The sequence below is a fragment of the Leuciscus leuciscus genome, assembly GCF_965113295.1.
Source record: "Leuciscus leuciscus genome assembly, chromosome: 14".
Classification (NCBI taxonomy): Eukaryota; Metazoa; Chordata; class Actinopteri; order Cypriniformes; family Leuciscidae; genus Leuciscus; species Leuciscus leuciscus.
The window spans coordinates 22,989,813-23,002,372 of record NC_138738.1 but is presented as its reverse complement, the minus strand read 5'-3'; the positions used below and the strand labels follow the sequence as shown (position 1 = coordinate 23,002,372).

Here is a 12,560-nt window from a genome sequence, read left to right as displayed (position 1 = left end):
CAATATGGTTTGTGTGTATGGTTGTAATGGTTCCTTTCCCTTTACTGCAGCTTCAATTTTTTTTTTTTTTTTTCAGTTGCAATAATTTTAATAATATTTGTATTATATTCTTAAATATAAGAGCTTTGGCAGAATGAAATATAAATTCACAAAATGACTGCCTGGTCCTCCAATAAACGTATTATGTGGGAGTTTCAAGTCTGACAAATCCTTTGGACTACTTTGTTCATGGTTTTTTGAAGCTTGACAATCATGGGCATAGTGAACTGTCCTTGAGAAGAAGAAAAAAAAGCTACATTAAAAATCTTCAAAACTCCATTTAAAACAAATACAGTATGGGTTTGGAATGACATGAGGTTGAGTAAATGATTGCATTTTCTATCTTGATTGAGATATCCAGGGTTTTTAACCATTTTGTGTTGCTTTCTGCATTTCATGCAAAACATGCAGAAACTTCTGGAACTTATTAGGTGCTGAGTAGTAACTCATCTTCCAAAAAAGAAAGTCATGTAGTAGACTTGAGTAGGGGAGGGGGGAGGAGGAGGGGGCAAGACTTGGTTCAAATGTGGTGCATGAAAACAAGCTAAGGTTACGGATCTCATTGCTAAGTTGGCTGAGTATCGTTGGGGTGTGACTTCAGATCACACCCACTCGTCTTCCAATTCAGTCATCTGAGCAATGAGACAACAGCCTCTTAATATAGTCTAGAGCAGGGTATATATAGGGTACACAGAGCCCTGACTTCAGACCAACTTCTGAACGACTGTCTAGGAAGGATCACTACATCAATTGACGAACCGAGAGACTGACCAGCTGCTATCATCTAGACCAGCACCTTGGAAAAAAACGTATAAAGAAGAATCTTCTTAAGACCCTATTCTGCTGAACCTTTTAGCCACATTGAGAATTGGTACAGAATTTCTTATCCTATCTTGGAAACAAGAACATTAAAGAATGAAGTTCTACCAGTGTCCAGTCACCCACACCATGCGCTTTGAGGGCTGCAATCCAAATGCCACTGGTCCAGTGTCATGCTCTCATTCTCAGACTTCAATCAAACCTGTTCGCAATGTTCACTTTCCCAATGACATAGTGTTTCAGGATTATGTCCGTCAAGGAGAGCTGGAGAGAATTGGACGCTTCATCAGAACCAGAAGAGTACGTCTGGACACCATTTACCATTCAGGTAGGAAAACCAACAACTTATACTGAGTTAAGTTTGCAAGGGAAAGTAAATCTTTGTTCAGAATCAACTAGATATTCTGCATGAAAGTCATTAAAATGCAATACTGATCACAAAAGCATTCCCTGATCTCCAATAAAGGCTTATCCTATTGCATTAGCAATGCCATTTTTGTCTAGGCAGCTCATATATGCTTGATAACATAATCGTCAGTGTCTCAAGCTTTAATCCACTGATAATTGTGCTGTCTGAGCCTGTCCTTTAAAATGAACAACTTGCTGATTGTCCAGGCATGGCAGCCATTCATGAGGCAGTCCTATCTGGAAACCTAGATTGTGTGAAGCTTCTGGTAAAATTTGGGGCTGACATCACCCAGAGAGACGAGGACGGATGGACTCCCCTCCACATGGCCTGCAGTGATGGCTTTCCAGAGATAGCTAAGTAAGTGAACTGCTCAATTTTTATGTATTTATTTTTGGACTTCTGTAAACAAATTAGACCTGGACATTTCATAGATAATTACTTTTTATAGTGTATAGAAAATAAAGACCATTTAGTTCAAGTTAAGAACTTGAAAGGCTGCAAAAAAGCCAAACAGAACATTTTACCTGCTATATTCTTTGACCTCTAAAATGTGTGAGATTAGTGTAAAACCAGATCAGTCAAGAAAGTGAAACTGGGGGAAGATTTAAAGAAATAGTTTTTGTTTTCAGGTTCTTGCTTTCCTTGGGTGCAGACACTGAGGCTGAAAATGACATTGGGGAGAAGCCTGCTGATCTTATTGACCCAGACTGCAAAGAGCTGCTTGAACTCTTTGGTGTCGGTGGTGACTGAACTTGCATCGCCTACCCGAAACTGAAGTTCTTCTGATTGCTCTCCTCTTTTGTGGCAGTTGCCACATTAAGAGTATGAAGCCAGCAAGGGAGTGGAACAGCCACTGTGTATACAGTGGTGCTGTAGTGGAGACACCCTGACAGTGTGTCTGGTTATAATTGTCTGGTCCTGTACATTTGGACTAATGACAGAGATTAGGATGTGAGTTGCACTTGCCTCCGCAGGAAGGAACTCTTCCAGTGAGACGATGCAGTGTGTTCTTGCTCTAAAAACTACGTTTGTTATAGTTAATGCCTTCTATTGTGAAACATGATTTTAAGTAGCAGATCAATGCACTGATGTGAGAGTTTGATAAATCACCTTGTTGTGTTTAAAAAACAAAACAAAAAAACATTTACATGTAAAACCTGCCACTGTACAGAAAGTCTTAATTTTATACATACCTGGATTAAAAGTTTTAAAAGAAATCAAATGTGACAATTCATACTTTTTAATAGAACATTGCAGTATTAGCCTATCAGAGGTGTAAAGTTCAGGTTCATAAAATAAAAGTCCTCCTCAGTATTTTGTTCCAATCACCTGGATTTGCTTATTAGCACAGTTTTCCAGCCAGGAGATAGAACTAATTAGTGAACTCAGCTGGCTGAGTTCATGGTGGAATAAACATATTGCAGGACTTTTACTTTCTGACCCCTAGACTTTGCACCTCTGTAGCCTATTATAAATGATTTAGGCTGTTTGTGCACATCATTATTTCAATTCATGTGCCCTCGTAATATTTAATCAAAATATCTTCTCTTCTCTGATGGCAAGTTTACTGGCGCGAGGGCGGGACAACCTGTCACTTAGGCTACGTGAGGTCGCAGCAATAGCAAAGGACAATGATCTATAGATCCAATAAATTCTTGATGGACAAAATCAAGTCCCGCCCTACTTTTTTTCTCTCTAGAACAGTCAAAAGCCCATGAATTATTATTTTATTTTGTGTGAGGAGCTGAACTCTTATCTTTATGTTTATCTGAGTGAAACGGTTTTAACATAAAGATAAGAGTTCAGCTCATCACACAAAATAAAATAATAATTCATGGGCTTTTGACTGTAAAATCAAATGTATTACCAGAGAATGTCTAATTACGCAATCTCCCCCCGCCCCCTAAAAAGCTGTTTTTACCATATTTTCAATGTAATATCAGACACTTGTATTTATGCCACTGTTCTTGAATGACATTTTCTATACCTATATAACGTCTAATGTTTCTGAACTCCAGCGCAGCTCCCCTTCTCTAGATGTAATTTAGGCATAAGGGGTGGAGCTAGAAGGTCCGACCACACCCTAACCCTACCATAACTCAACCCATTAGATCTAACGTTACAGAGGTGGAGCTGGACTAGGTCAAGCTCAACCAATGACGTCCAGAGCATAGAGGGGAAGCTGGCTGAACGCGGATATGCTCTGCTGAACGAATCGCGAATGTGCTGTACTGATGGCAAGTCATTTCCGCGAACTGATTATTTGAAACACTTGAGAATCGGACCATTAGTATTTCTTTTACGGGTTCATGAGGCGACACCATCGCTTGCTTCCAGACATCCCAGCGTGGTAGTATACGTCGTTTCAATAAAACAAAAGTTCTGTTTGTTATGTTTTAATTTGTGTATGTATTTATTATTATAACGTTTACAAGTCTGTGTCCAATTTGAATTTGCAGAATTCAGCTTAGAAAAACAAAGTAAACAATTGAAGTACTAAATTTACTTTTTGACCCATCGGTAAAATTTCGATTCTTTTCAGTTCAGTCTTGGTTCTCGGCTAATTACGCATGTCAGACATAGCTGAAAGAGACGGTTCCTGGTTAAATGTGACTGAATTCAAAGAAGTGCTACCGTAGTACACTAATCTCAGACCGATTTCTTTGATTAATTGAAAGGTCCGATTCAACAGATTCGTTCTCCAATCTAACGTGACATCACTGATTGTTGTGCTGGACGCCCCTCAACGCAGCCGTACACGTTAAGGATCGTTTTGGCTGGAACAAAGGATTTAAACGCCACTTTGTAAGTTCCAAATGCTCGTAAGTTTTAATCGTATTAATTGTAATATTTTAGTTACGTCGAATCGATCTCTTGTTTAAACGTTTTTTTATTGGGGGGTTTCTGTTATTGATGTTAGCTGCTAAGCTAGTAGTAAGATATCTAAGAAAATATTACGTCCCTTTATCGGACAATAAACATATTTGCTATTTCAATTATATGCGGCGGCAAACTAGTGTTTGTTTGTGAGACTGACCTCAAAATGACAGCACGTTAAAATAAAAAAAATTAAGAACAGACCACAGCTCTAAAAGCTATTGCTACATTTCCAGGTTTAAACTGCCTGCTTTTGTGCTTTGACACTTCCTGGAGAGCAGTTCCCTAAAAAACACAAATAATCAGGTAATTAACTGTGTTGTCCATTTAACTGACGCCTTTCACAGTGGGTCTGTCACTTTAGTGTCATAGGTTTGATTTAATAAGTGTTAAACTGATTCATGGGGATTTTGACAGTGTTGTGGGCAGCTCTCCATCCTCAAGCATGGTTCAAAATTACAAGCAGATGTCCGGAGACTGTTCCCCAACCCACTCAGAGGAACTACTCACGCCAGCACATGAGGAAAATGTGCGATTCATTCATTACAGTAAGTTGCGTTAGAAATCTTCTCAAAAGGCATATATATATATATATATATATATATTCTGCATGTATGTTGTTTGGGAATTAGAGTTTTATATAACATCAACACTTCTTCCAACAGCTTGGCAGCGTGTAATGAGAGAAATGCAGACTTGCCAGGGAAGTGAAAACAATAACCAGGGACCTCAGAAGTATGTGGAGAGGATGCCAAACCCTGCATTGAGCTGTATGTTCAACTGGGTGATTTTTGTCCTGGGAATTGTATTTTATTTATAAAGGAACATTTTAGAGGGATAAATAAATAATAATGGTTGAAATATTAGCAGAGCTATCAGCTGTTACCTGGTTTTCCTTGCTAGGGGGGATGTGTCTCTTAACAAATGTGTGCATTTTCTTAAAGACTCAACTGAAATATTATGCATGCATGCTCTCTAACTGTTTGTTTCTACTCTTCAGCTTTTACACCAGTCGACTTGAATGATGTGAAAAGGAGAAACACACAAGACTCCAAGAAGTCTTTATGAATTTTTAAATCTATCCAGCGTACAGACTGATACAGCATAAACTTCTTGCCTGATGCACTGATTTTATTCTGCTGATCCCTGATCCATATCCATTCAAGTGATAAGCCTTGTTCATTGATGCCTACTTCGTCCAATGTAAAAGAACAAATGATTCTCCCTGAAATAATGTTTCTATAATCCTAATTGCTTTTTATAGTACTGCATATATTATTTTCATGTAGCACTTTTTTTCTTCCAAGAATCTATATTTTTGTAGGCCAAACCAGAAGTCAGCATCACCCTAGTTCCCTAGACAAAAACCCGTTAGGATTTCCATTGGCTTTTGGATTGTTGCAGAAAATAAGCTTTGACCAACAAAAGGTTATGATTCTTACATTGTTTTGTTCAACGTGATGATCTTCACAAATGAACCCAACCTTTATGAATTTTGAAGCCTTAATAGTACCATTGGCAGAAGTAAAAAGCTACATTTTGGCTATAAACGAACTACACCACAATCTCATGACTTCACTGTCACCACCATTAAGTTTCCAACAATTTTTATATATATATTTTTTTATTTCTTTGAAAGCTTGAGTTATAATAGTTTTCAAGAGTGAGATTATAAACCCATTTAGGATGTAAAAGATACCTTACCTGTGTGATGACGTTTAATGGCCCCAGCAAACTCTGTAATCCCATTTAACCACATGTTAGCAACTGCCTTTTTCAAGACAAGTATTAGATTTTTAAAAACACAAAGGAATATAACTGATGTATTTTATGTCGTGAAATAAAACATGGAAATATCTTGACTTTGTGTTACCTTACTTCAGGCATTTAACCAAAAACCAATTAAAAAAATCTATTGACTTCAAGACGATGCTAAATTCAGGAAGTGCTAAAATGTTTGGCCTACAAAAATGAATAAACCCTGCAGCACTCTATTAATGCTCATGTAAAGAGGCATGTTGGGCAAAAAACATGTATTTTTGATCTATGATTATCACCCATACAAACCAACAAAACTTACAAAAAAAAAAAAAATTATGTTATTGCCATTTTTCATTACAATTCTTCTTCTTCAGACGTTGCAAAGAAACGAGAAGATTGGATCATGCTCATAGGAAAACTGAATCCGTTATATAAACAACTGCATTTTTTTTTTTTTTTTTTTTACTAAATTCAGAAAGTGCCCAGTGTGCTTTATATTTTAATTAATGGTTTTAAAACACAATTGAAATGTTTTCATTTATCCAGGCTTACAATTTGCATTAGCCATGTTTGTGAAATGAAAACATAGACCCCTGGTTTCACAGACAACTAAGCCTAGACCCAGACTAAAATGCATGTTTGAGCTGTTTTAACCGAAAGCAACTTGCAATGGCATCCCTTAAAATCTCTCAGTGCCACTGCTTTGTCAAGATGCACACCAGTAATGTATTTTTTTAATTTATTTTTTTATGGCATGTTTATAAAAGCTACTTTATAGTCCTAATTGAACTAAGGCCTAATCCTGGCTTAATCTAAGCCATGTCTGTGAATCCAGGCCAGAAAATACCTAAATTACTAAATTAATAGTTTTTATAAGAAATGGTGGTTGTAGGGCAATTTGAGTCAGTGATTCAAATTACTTCCAACCTTATTTTTTCTCCTCTGGCATAAATATTATTTTCATGTAGCACTTTTTCTCCCAAGAATGTATTTATTGTTTCTGAAAACGCACTGAAATATAGTAATTTTTCTATATTTGAATTCCATTTTTTAAATCCTTTTTGTTTGGTTCCTATTCATATTCACTTTCATTTTCACAAATTTGCATGATTACTTTCAGTTTTACTAATGTAAACAAAGTTTCACAAATATTAAAACACTCTGAATACCTTCTTGGTTTACAGATGTCTGCAAGAAGAATACAGCACAAAGATTTGGACTAGACGAATGCATGTTTACTCTGAATAATTACAATGTTTTCACTTGGAAGTTGTAATTTGTTCTTTGTTCAATTACATCAGCTACATTTTACAAATTACAAAAATGTTAGATAAGAATGAGTGACAACTTCTTACTTTCTCAAAATAACTAATGAAGGTAAGAGAATGGTATACATTTTAAATGGTGGGAGTTTCAAGTCAGTTATTTAAGATATGCGCAAATGCATACCATTGTCAGTGTCATGTGACATTCTGTACTTTGTTCATAATTTAAAATGACTGTCTCTTTGACAGCCAATCGTAGTCAGCTGTTTTGTACAAAACCATACCAACCATTTTTAAATATGAGTCATTTTGAGGGATATTTAATAATAATAAAAAAAAAACATAATAAATAACTGAAAGAAACAATCTGTGTTGCATTTATTTGATCTCCTCAGGAAGTGTCTCCCCTGAAAAAAAAAAAAAAACATGTATTACTGTGATAGAAGTTATCCAAAGATCACTTTTAAGAATGTATACAGAATTCACACTGAAAATCCAAGTGTCGTGCCGTTGCCTGACAGGCGAACTCACTCTTTAAACTTCCATTCCTGACGGCACATTGGGCACTGCTGCTGTACTTGTTGAGAATTTAGCCACTTCAGGATGCAATGCATGTGGAAACAGTGAGAGCACTGACCCCAAACCAACGGGCAGTCATCTCCTGGGACCTTACCTGATAAAAAAAAAAATATATATATATCATTTTCTTACACTGAATATTTATGGTTCAATTACACAAAACAAGTTGCACAAATAAGTATGTGTTGGAACTAAAACAGTAGGATTTCATTAGGATTAAAACAGAAGGATTTCATTAGGATTAAAACAAAAGATTTCATGAGAAAACTGCAAAGGCACAGGTGGTAGTGTAGTCTTTGTCCATGATACAGTGAAATCAGGTTACCCACAGTCTGGGCAGCATCCATTGAAAGGCGCTCGACAGATGCCACAGTTCTCATCATTGGCCACCCACAACCAGGACGCCACACCATTCCACTGCTTTATTTTAACCTTCATCACTTCTGGAATTCACAAAAACACAGAACAGAGTTTTATTTTTTGCAATTATTTCAAAAACAAGAATCACTCCCATGCAAAAGGCACTGTGCAAGTATTATGGTACAATGATGGAATAAGATGGTAATACCATGACACTGATTTAAGCCTGCAGGATTCCCACACCTTTTTACCAATGACTTTCCTGGGGCCGGTTGCCTAAACATAGCCATTGTGTTACTAAAGTGTCTTAAGTTCTAGTATGATGACCCACTAGCAGGTAGTCAGGGGCAGTCAGTCTTTCTTTTCGGTACCAAATTAAGGCTAATCTACGTTTTTATGTAACTGATTTAAAAAAAAGCTATGAATAGCCTTAAAGAAAAAATACTGATGTCTTTCAACTTGTAAGACTAGTCTTAGCGGTTTATGCAACTGGCCCCTGGACTTTTCCAGTCCTTTGTGAGTACTGGAAAATGATTTGTAAAAACATTTAGTGGAGACTGAACTCGAGAATAATAATTTCACGTCCTTGGATATATACCATGGTACTGGATGAATAACATGTTTATGTACCCAGATATTTACATGGTAAATAATTAAAAAATGCCACGGAATATGTCATGAAAATGCTTCTCATCACAATACTATGTCAAAACATTGTGCTGTATGATATTATTCTTTTTAGTAAGTTAACGTTAGTTGTTCTTTTTGCTGGCATATCAGCAAATGCCAGCTCAGCTATGAGTGAAAACACTAGCCTGATAACACGAACGTAATACGAATCTAAACATGTGGCGTTTACGTGCACGAAACGGAGAAAAAACGATTAAATGTTTTAATAATACAGACCCAAAAATGTATAAACATTGATCAATCTTTCTACGTCGATTTTTCACATCAACATCCTCTCATCTCATCTCCTTCCATGATGCGCGCGCAATGCATCTTGAGCTCAGCTTTCTTCGCGCTCTCTCAAGCCAGCTGTAAGCAAGACACCGCCACCTACTGTGTGGGAGATGTATAGCCTTAAAGCTTCTTTTATCTTTAAAGAAAGTAAACGAACAAAATAATAATGAAGATAAACAAATACTTTTAAGAACTCTACTAAGGTTTATATCTTGTTGTTTGAGTGTTTTTTGTGTGTGTTTTTTTTTACACAGATACATTATGTTTTTACAGCTCGATTTGTCAGGAGGAGGAGCGAATCCGGAAGTGTTGCGTCTCCTAGCAACGGAGATGCAAAGTACACTGCAGTTCTCGCGCTGTTAAATGGTCACAACACAGACATAACATAAAACAATTATTTAACCAGAATAAAATGAATCATTACTTCAGCTGAATAATTTTGGATGTAGTATTGTTAATTGAACGATTACTAGTAATACATTTGGGGAAATACTGCTTCATTCCAGCTCTTCTGCTACTCAGGAACAAGATACAACGGAAACAGGTGACAAATTAAAATAACATTACTCGGTCATATCCTGCTCAATTATTATATTCTTGCATATGTGCATGTCTATGTTGTATTACTTTATTTATGTCTATGAAGAGATGGAAAGCGGTGGGTCTGATGGAGGTCTGCCAGAGGATCAGACGAACAGGCAGGAAGAGGCTCCGAGTGAATTCACTGAGCCTAAAGAGGTAACGTTAACGTTAGCATACATTCTTACACGAACCTTTCATTTTTATTAGTTTAACACTTCATACTAAAGATATTCATCATACAGATGGTATCAGAGTTGATAACAGCGTTTTTTACTTTAGTTCTTCAATTTTCCCAAAAATCTGGGCAAATAATGTGAACTGTGAATGTGAATGTGAAGTTTTTATTTTATTTTTAATATGCATATTTTAATGTAGAGTGGTGTTTGTTAATGATTTTATTTATAGGGGGAATCGATGCAGCTTTCAGACAATTATGACAGAGACATCGATCATGCTGGGACCAGTGGATACTTTCAATTGGACAATTCTGGTATGTTTCATGTAACAACCTTAACATTATTTAGGCTATATCATCTTATTCTATCTTATTCTACAAGTGATACTCCTATTACACTTATTGTTTTGTTTATGTGCAGATATAAACCACAGCATACCACAGCACACTCTCCAGCTGGAGATCAGTGGCATTGAGGCAGAAAGTAGAGTCGGAGAGGAAGATGAGGAAGAGGAAGAAATTGTGGTGCTGGATCCTGAGCATGTGTGTAAACCTAACGTGTTTTTTTCTTCCAAAGCAGTACATTTTCATATTTGTAATACATTTTCTGATGCCCCGTGTTCTTTTTTGTACTCTTTAGCCTTTAATGAAAAGATTCCAGTCTGCATTGAAAAAAACCCTCAGTAATCAGGTGGAGAGGTTGCACCTTGAGCTCCGTGAGAAGGTAAGAAATCTGTCAAAACAATTATTGGTAGTTTCATCTACAAGTGATAGATATGGGTATTTCTTCATATAACTACACATGCATACTGGCCAGAAATAACTGATTCTGTTCTTCGGGAAATATATGCACACACTTGCATACAAACAGAGGCCAAGGAAACTGATCATTATTGCTCTGCTACAGATAGTAGTGGAGAAGGCAGAGGCCCAGAGGCGCCATGAACTTGCTGAAGAGGTATACATGGTCCACAAGATGTTGGCCAGACTCCAGGCCTCTCTGGAGGCAAGTCATGAGGCCAATGCCCAGACTGTTGCTCATCGTAGACAGGCCCAAGACCAGCTGGATGGGGTAAAAAATCAGTACCAAGATATTGCCAGTCAGGCCAAAAAACAACAAATGCAAGGTGAGAAGATCTATCAATCTGTGTTATTTTTTTAGTTAAGTTATTTAAGTTTTTATCAATTTATTTTTTATTTCAGTTTTTATTTTCATTTTGTAATTTAAGTGCTTAAACTTGCGCTTATTTCAGTTAGTTGCCAAGGCAACATTTCTAATTTTATTTGTCAATGTTTTTTAATCTAATGTTTATATTTTATTTCAGCTTAATTTCAATTAACAAAAATGTTTACTTTTAGTTAATGATAAAACCCTGCTATTAACAAAAATAGTGAGAACATTTTTACAGTAGAGAACATTTTCCGCTAAAAAAACATCACATTTCAAGATAATTATTTAAATAATTGCGATAATTGAATCTCCTGTTGTTCATTAGTTCTGATCTCTCAAATAAATGAATCTGTGATTGGCAGATTGAAAATGGTTTGAAAATAATAATTTTACAATTCTGTTTGGTGACGCCAGTGATGCAGGCAGAAAATCTCTGTAAGTCTTGCCTCATATGGCAAGCATAAATCATATGCTCTCTTCACAGTCTCGGAATTACAATCTAAAGTGGACAACCTGGCCCTAAAGTTGCTCTACATGCAGGGGGCCAATAGTGACCTGCGTTCGGACATCAAAGCAATAATGAATGCTTCACACAAAGTCCAGAAAGAGAGAAGTCAGGCAGAGGAGCAAAAATATCAGCAGGTGGAGTTCTAGAGCACATGATTTTGGTCAAATATGACCATTTCATGTGTTTTAGCACATATTAATCTCTTGTGTAACTAATGTAACCAGAAAAGTATAGTTCTTCTGCGTTAATTTTATAAAAGTAAAAACAAATGATAAAATACATTCTCCCCATTTCATTGAAGCTCTAGTAGATGTCTGTTTATACACCTCTCTCTCTTTCTGTCTGTCAGGATCTTTATGTTGAGCGTTTGACCAAGCATGTGGAAAAGCTCTCAGAGCAGATCTCTCTGTATGAGGTTCAGATCATCGCTCAGACTGATCAGACAAAGGCTGCAAAGGAAGCTCTTTCTGAGGTTAGAAACCTCTGCAACAGATCGTGTGAAGCATACACACTCAAATTTGATGAATTTAGTTATGAATTTTAAGCGCTATGGATGCATTTCACTGGATTCACATAACGTTTTTGGTTACGTTAAATTTGAAATATTATTGGGATCAGGAACACTGACTTTTAAAGTAAATTTCCATACTGTTCCATTATAGTCTGCTGCAAATATGGCTTGACCCCCCAAAAATTCTAACAAAAGGTTTCTCAGTGGTTTACAGTAGTATCAGATGTACTTAAAAACATACTAAAAGTTTACCAAAGTTTGACTCCAAGAAAGGCCCCATTTTCAAAATGGCGGCCGTCAGGACCCTTAAAATGACCATTACTCCTTTGTATTCCTCCTAGACCAGGAATGCTGGTGCCTGAGACATGTTTGGGCCATGTAATATTCTAATTAACATATTTGCATGATAGATAAGTGATTACAAGCACAATTATATATTAAAGCAATTGGTTACAAGCATATTTATGCGAAAAATAAGTAAAATTTCCCTTAAGGCGAGACACTACAGGTGAATAGGGTAAACATTTTAACTAGCAGATAT

At 36.5% G+C, this 12,560-nt stretch overlaps 3 protein-coding genes across 3 annotated transcripts in view; 2 read left to right on the top strand and 1 right to left on the bottom strand.

Moving 5' to 3' along the window:
* The first annotated feature begins 651 nt into the window (after positions 1-651).
* ppp1r27b (protein phosphatase 1, regulatory subunit 27b) lies at positions 652-2,894 on the top strand. Its single transcript, XM_082189567.1, has 3 exons — positions 652-1,186; positions 1,474-1,624; positions 1,897-2,894. Exons 1-3 carry the CDS (start codon positions 955-957, stop codon positions 2,015-2,017), a joined length of 504 nt encoding a protein of 167 aa, XP_082045693.1. The 5' UTR covers positions 652-954; the 3' UTR covers positions 2,018-2,894.
* A 4,803-nt stretch (positions 2,895-7,697) lies between these two features.
* anapc11 (APC11 anaphase promoting complex subunit 11 homolog (yeast)) lies at positions 7,698-9,148 on the bottom strand (the record flags this gene model as incomplete). The annotated part of the gene is made up of 3 exons (XM_082135964.1): positions 9,016-9,148; positions 8,079-8,192; positions 7,698-7,843 (listed from the first exon to the last, which is right to left on the bottom strand). The coding sequence occupies exons 2-3, from the start codon at positions 8,185-8,187 to the stop codon at positions 7,698-7,700; spliced, it is 255 nt and encodes an 84-aa protein (XP_081992090.1). The 5' UTR covers positions 8,188-8,192; positions 9,016-9,148.
* A 253-nt stretch (positions 9,149-9,401) lies between these two features.
* The window catches only part of ccdc40 (coiled-coil domain 40 molecular ruler complex subunit), a 39,091-nt gene continuing 35,932 nt past the window's right edge, over positions 9,402-12,560 (top strand). Inside the window, exons 1-8 of the mRNA XM_082136748.1 lie at positions 9,402-9,616; positions 9,719-9,810; positions 10,060-10,144; positions 10,251-10,372; positions 10,470-10,553; positions 10,737-10,956; positions 11,485-11,642; positions 11,858-11,980. Of these exons, the coding sequence (XP_081992874.1) occupies positions 9,721-9,810; positions 10,060-10,144; positions 10,251-10,372; positions 10,470-10,553; positions 10,737-10,956; positions 11,485-11,642; positions 11,858-11,980 (882 nt within the window). The 5' untranslated portion in view covers positions 9,402-9,616; positions 9,719-9,720. The remainder of the gene's footprint in view (positions 9,617-9,718; positions 9,811-10,059; positions 10,145-10,250; positions 10,373-10,469; positions 10,554-10,736; positions 10,957-11,484; positions 11,643-11,857; positions 11,981-12,560) is intronic.

What these genes read in the sequence shown, in the direction of transcription:
- ppp1r27b (XM_082189567.1), top strand. Translation starts at nt 955, where the DNA reads ATGAAGTTCTACCAGTGTCCAGTCACCCACACCATGCGCTTTGAGGGC. An exon ending in GGACACCATTTACCATTCAG is followed by an intron (nt 1,187 to 1,473) that starts GTAGGAAAACCA and finishes CTGATTGTCCAG; the next exon opens with GCATGGCAGCCATTCATGAG. An exon ending in GGCTTTCCAGAGATAGCTAA is followed by an intron (nt 1,625 to 1,896) that starts GTAAGTGAACTG and finishes TTTTGTTTTCAG; the next exon opens with GTTCTTGCTTTCCTTGGGTG.